We start from the raw sequence: 6,203 nt of genomic DNA, 5'->3' as shown, positions 1-6,203 counted from the left end.
AGAAAGAAAGAAAGAAAGAAAGAAAGAAAGAAAGAAAGAAAGAAAGAAAGAAAGAAAGAGAAAGAAAGGAAAAGAAAGAAAGAGGAAAAAGAAGAAAACATTTTAGGTGAAGGGAACAGTTGCAAAGAGATGGGAGGGTGAGTGCCCATGGGGCATTTGGAGACATGGCAAGCAACATCGCTGGAGCATGAAGTATGACGAGGTAGAGAGGAGATGAGAAGAGGATAATGACGACAGTGATAGCAACAGCAGCGAAACAGAAAACGCACCCAAATCTTACTGTGCCGGCATTGGCTCATGCAGTCCCACAAAGGGCTCACCAAACAGATATCAGCATCAGCTCCACTTTACCTGTGAGAAAAGGTGAGGCACAGAGGGGGCAAAGTCCACCCAGCTCATAAGCCGCTGGGCTGGGCTCCCAACCCAGGGCGCCTTGTTCTGGAGCTGACCCTCTGATCGTCACGTGGCCAGATGGTGCATGGCCTGGGTGGGGCGGGGCTGGGGGAGACGAGCAGTCCCCTCCTCCCTCCCTCAAAGTTCCAATCTGGAGCTCAGTGTGAGAACAAACTCTCCAGTGTCCGCTCTCGGTGATACTGGCCAGAAACCTGTAGCAAAGCTTCTGAGGAAAGAGGTGAAGTAACATGTTGCATGAACGGATAAACCAAAAACGCATCTTAACACCCTTATGGTTCCAAGTTTGTCAGGTGTTCTTCAGCTTTCTTCAAAGTCATCACCACAAACACAGAATCCCACTGGACTGGGAATGCCGTGGACTTGAAACGATTTCCTCTGTTAGAAATCATTTCAAGTCCATAGGGCACTTCTGTTTCTTTGCAGCAAGATGGCAGAATGTCCATTTAAACGTTTTCCCCATGCTTTGCACGGTACCTGGCCCGCAGGAGGCCTTCAGGAGCACTTGTTGGGTGAGTAGTTAGCCAGAGACAGGGGCCATCAGGCTCTTTCTCTGGAAGGCGCACGGCACCTGCTCCTGGTTCTCAGCACTGCATTTTTGCTGCAGTCTTGGTTCTGTCCAGTCATCATGAGCATCTGGGAACACAGCTCCTTGCCTTGGGCAAAAACAGCCTGCAAGCCACGTATCTGGGCTGGTTTTGGGGAAGAGCTTCTCATGCTGAAAACAAACTTGTTAAATAATGACACCAGGAGATTCGTGATCTACAAGGAAAATGAGGCATGGAGTTTTGAAGGGCAGTAACTAAATTTGTCACGTCACACAATTCTGTTACTGCATGGTTGAGCTTAGCGAAAAAAGGAGAAGAGAGCTTAAGAGTACACAAACGTGTCCTGAAAAGGCTGACAAATCTTGAGTGAGTGAGGAAATGTTTAGCCCTCTGTAACATTAGCCTCATCCCATCACTCACCCACTGAAGATCCAACACTGCATCCCGGGGTTCAGCTCTTCCTGTGGTGGGGGATCATGAAGGCTTGAGAGCCATATGGCCTGAGTTCAAATCTTGCAGCAGGCTCCTATTAGCTGTGTGGCCTTGGGCACATCACTTCACCTCTCTGGGCTTCTGTTGCTTCATCTGTATGATGGGATAATAATAATAGCACTTATCTCCTTGGTATTTTGTAAAGATGCAATGAATCAATACATGGAAAGCACTTGGAATGATACATCGTAAGAACTCAGTAAATTTTCACTGTTGTAGATCGAACCCTAGGAAATTGCCAAAATACTACTCTTTCCTTCAAAAACAGTAGTTTCATGTGGCTTAAACTATCATCATCATCATCATTATTATTATTTTGAGATGGATTCTCCCTCTGTTGCCCAGGCTGGAGTGCAGAGGCACGATCTCGGCTCACTGCAACCTCTGCCTCCCAGCTTTGAGTGGTTCTCCTGCCTCAGCCTTTTGAGTAGCTGAGATTACAGGCGTGCACCACCATACCCAGCTAATTTTTGTATTTTTAGTAGAGACAGGGTTTTACCATGTTGACCAGGGTGGTCTCGAACTCCTGACCTCAGGTGAGCCACCCACCTCAGCCTCCCAAAGTGCTGGGATTACAGGCATGAGCCAGCCCGGCTATCATTATTATTATTATAAGATGGAGTCCAGACTCCTATGCACACATTAGTCAGCCCAGAATGACCTTGCGTTTTAAACACATAACAGAATCCTGCTCCTCCCCAAAAGCCGAGCTCAGACACTACCTCCATGAGGCCTTCCCAGATCTTCAGTGTGCAGTCGTCACTTCTGTCCTGGAGGCTTCATCAACACCTGTGGGCTTGAACACTGCAGCATAATATCGAGTTTATGTGTCTGCCTCTCCCACTGGATTGGAAGTGCTTTGAGGGCAGGGACAAGGTCAGGCTTGCCACATAGTGATCGCCGATTCCCTGCCTCTGCTGTCCAGCCTCTTCTTCAGCCGTCTTCCACTGGCAAGGCAGAAGGCCCTGCACATTGCAAACCTGCGGCTGCTCTTGCCTCCTGGGACTGGTGAAGAAGTTGGCTCCATTCTGCAGATTTGTCTGGCAAGGTGCAGACACACCTGACACACCCTTTAGAGGAAGGAGAAGAGGCATTAGCAGGACTCACATGTTACCTGGTGAGGCGGTCCTTCCTGTCATTTGCAGGAAAGGTGCCTGAGAGGTGTGAGATGCTGGTCGTGAAGGAATCACAGGTACAATAGTGACTGGAAAGGAGATGTAGAAAGAGCAGAGATTTGAAATCAGATGCGCTTGGCTTTGAACTCTGAGCCAGCCACTTCATAGCTAATACATTTAGTGAAGGCATTTAGAATCTCTTAAACTGTTAAGTGGGTTTTCATCTATAAAGTGGGCCTGATGATAGCTTGTTGGGGGAACTAAGTGAAGGCAAGTAAGATGGCACATTTGGGGAAAGCCCTGAGACGTGCTGGGCATGAGGTTTGCAACCAGCAAGACATTAGTTCCTCTTTCAAGGGAAGGTCACTTTCTCTTGTCACTGGGAAATAGAAAATTTATAGAGGACATCCACTCTACAAGACTCTTGACTGTATTGTCAGGCACCTGCTGCATGACGTGGAGGGGGAGTCTCACGCTGCCCCAGTCTCATTTTCTGACCCAGAACATAGTGAGGACAGCGTGTGTCTCACTGAACTGTCACCAAAGGAAGTGAGCCAATGTGTGAAGAGTATTTGGTGCCAGGCACAGAAAGTGCCCCGTAACTGTTAGCTATCCTTGTCGTCTCTTCCTTTAATTAAATGTGTGAACGGAGGGGCTTTTACAAACATTTGGACACAGAGACCATTTCACTGTCCTGTTGCCTGCAGCTCCCTCTGTCCTTGGTGTCCACGCTTGATCCTGGAACGTGCCCGGCAGCGGTCACTGTGGAACCAGGACTCTCCGCACAACGTCTGCAAGAAAAAGGCGGAATGCCCCGTCCTGCCCTCCAAGCCGATAACGTCCCAGTACCCTCCGAGCTCCTGAGCCCAGCGAGGATCCTGGCTTTTCACCAAGAGCTTAGACAAAGCATTTGCAGCAATTCCCAGGTCCATAAATCACCGCTGGAGTTATAAATGTAATAGGGCCACCCATTCTCCGGAGTCATTTCATAGACTCCATAAATATTTGAAGCAGAACCTTCAGAGAGTGCTTTAAGAAATTGGTAGCAATCAAAGTCCTCATTTAGTGGCAAGTGGTTTTGCCTTCGGCTTAGGGATTTTGTGTTCAATGTCAGAGCCTGAGAGAAATGCTGGCCTGTGCCTGGCAAATTCTGAGGAGTTTGGCTTTGGCAGTGTCAAGGCAGCAGAGGAAATATTTACTGTACCAAAGCCTATTGAATGATTGGCCCAGAGGTTCTCAACTGGGTGCTGTTTCAGCCCTCAGGGAAAATCCGGCCATGTCTGGAGACATTTTGGGTTGTCACAGCTGGGACGCTGCTACTGGCATCTGGTGGGTAGAGGCCAGGGATGCTATGAAACATCCTACAATACCCAGGCCAGCCTCCTACGGCGAAGAATTACAGCCCGAGGTTCACCAATGCTGAGGCCGAGAGCCCAGGATGGATCTCACAGCTCTGAACAGCTCCATGATCAGCCATGGAGAATTGTTTTGTGATTTTTCTGCCCCTGGGGTCCTTCCCATGTTTTAAAGGATTTTTTTGTCTACTAAGTGAAATCCCTAACTTAAATCATTACATATTTCACATTTAAAAACATTAAAACTAACCAGAACTTCCTAATCAGTCCATTCACTCCAAAAATGTCTGTCGATATCCACGGGATGCCAGGCAATGTGGTATGAAGGAGAAGAGATGAGTCAGTGTTGATCCCAGTGCTGGGGACCTCACGGCACAATGGGAGAGATACTCCTGTGAGTAAATCAGCACAAGTGTCACCTGTGCCCTGAGCGACAGGATGAAGGCAAGGGTCAATTCTACTTGGCTCGGGAGAATTGGAAGTCAGCCACAAAGGAATGGCTGAGCAGCGTCCGTGGGTGAGGTGGGAAGGGTGCTGCCATATGAGGGAACGCATGTGCAAAGGCCCTGAGGCATAAAACTGAACTGCGGATGTGCCCCTGGAGGGGAAGTGGGCAAAGCATGCGCTTGTCAAGCCAGCTACAAGCAGTCACTGCCTCGTTCCCATCCAGCACCCCTTCCTTCCCCCGAGAACAAAGACTCATGCCCCGAATCAGGTGGGTGACCCAGGAGAAGAGCACTTCCATCCTGAGGGCAGCCCCCCCAAAAAGAGAGTCCGGGGGACTTGGATGACACACACCAGACCCTGACCCGGACTCACCCACCAGAGATGCCACCTCTTTCTTTGGGAAGGGGCCAAGGAGGGGCTTAAGGAAAAGGCCAAAGCCACTACCTCTCCAATTCTGTCCCCTCCTGGAAGTGGCTGTCCCCTCCTGGAAGTGGCGTCCCTTCCTGGAAGGACAAACAAGGACAAGGACAAGGAACTGAGGGCTCCCCAGGAAGTGTCAAAGTGCGTAGATTTATTTTAACGTGGGTTAGCTTTTTGTTTTGAAATGAAAATTACACGAAGTTCCCACAGGCTCCTCCCTGGGCTTCCCTTGATGTTAACATCTCATTTGACTTATGTTGTACAATTATAGAAACTAGTGGGTTTTATTTTGAGGAAAATTGGGGCGCCATTGAGACGTAAGAAAGGCAGCCTCAGCACATCGAGTTCCACCCTTTAAATTCGTTTATGGGGTTTTCTGATGGGTTAGCACATTCATCCATCTATTCCTGGATTGATTTACCCACAGATCTGTCTGTTTATTTATTCAATATGCATTTAGTGACTGCTGTGCGAGTGTCTGGCTAGATGCTGCTGGGGAAGAAGTAAAGATGATGCTGTCCACCTAGGTTTTCGGGGATCCCCCCTGGAGACCCTGTGGCCCCATTACCACCCCTCAAGGAATCCCCAGATTGAAAACCACTGCGGTGATCCCTTTGTCCGTTCGACCACCCCAGGGCTTCCCTATAATTTCCAAGCAGGAAGTGACCTGTAGCGCTGGTTTGGTGATCCGCCTTCTACCTCCTCTGTATTCTGGGACAACGTCATTAGCTTTGAGCATCAGGAACATGACGGAGAGAGGACAGAAACCCAGTACAGTTGAGGACAGCCAGCTGAGCCCTTGCTGAGCCAGCGAGATGCAGCGTGGTGCCACCACATCTGGTCTCCAGGACTCCCGGGAGCTCAGACGTCCGGCGTCTTGTCACTTCATGCTCCCCACTGCTGCACTCACGTGCTGGGCCTGGGCAGAAGGGCAACCCAGGAAATCCATTAAAGTAAGCCAAGATGACCTTTGCAGCTGAACTCAACGATTCCCTAATAAATCATGTTTCCAAGGCAGAAGCCGCTTATTCTCTCAGGCCGTCAATTCCCATCTGGGTCTATCTAGCACTTTGGGTCGGCTCAAGCTTTGTGCCGTGGCTCCCTGGGACAGTTTTACAGTGCAGGATGGCGGACTTCTGCATTCCCCTTGCCTGGTCTGTAGACCCCAGCTCCTGGAAGGGCACACAGTGACTCCTTGCCACCCATCAGATGCTCCAGGGCAGGACCTGCTCTGGTGACCCAGCGGGTTCAGGCCGGAACTTGGCACACAGGAGCTGGTCTCAGGCTGCCCCACGGCAGGGAATGACTCTACGAGTGACCTTGAGGCCTCTGGAGACCAGCCAGACATCCAGTCTGGCTCTGCAGCAGAAAACGATTTGTCACACGGACTGTCAGCAAACAATGGTGGACTTCCC

At 49.8% G+C, this 6,203-nt stretch overlaps 1 protein-coding gene across 2 annotated transcripts in view; it reads left to right on the top strand.

The window, feature by feature from the left end:
* C3H4orf50 (chromosome 3 C4orf50 homolog) overlaps nucleotides 1–5,805 on the top strand; it is a 60,730-nt gene extending 54,925 nt beyond the window's left edge. For both annotated transcript variants that reach the window (XM_026455646.1, XM_026455645.1), the window contains one exon: nucleotides 3,274–5,805. In XM_026455646.1, coding sequence (XP_026311431.1) covers nucleotides 3,274–3,519 — 246 coding nt within the window. In that variant the 3' untranslated portion in view covers nucleotides 3,520–5,805. The remainder of the gene's footprint in view (nucleotides 1–3,273) is intronic.
* The last annotated feature ends 398 nt before the right edge of the window (nucleotides 5,806–6,203 follow it).

This window comes from Piliocolobus tephrosceles, chromosome 3 (genome assembly GCF_002776525.5).
Source record: "Piliocolobus tephrosceles isolate RC106 chromosome 3, ASM277652v3, whole genome shotgun sequence".
NCBI lineage: Eukaryota > Metazoa > Chordata > Mammalia > Primates > Cercopithecidae > Piliocolobus > Piliocolobus tephrosceles.
This window is presented reverse-complemented; position numbering and strand designations above follow the sequence as displayed.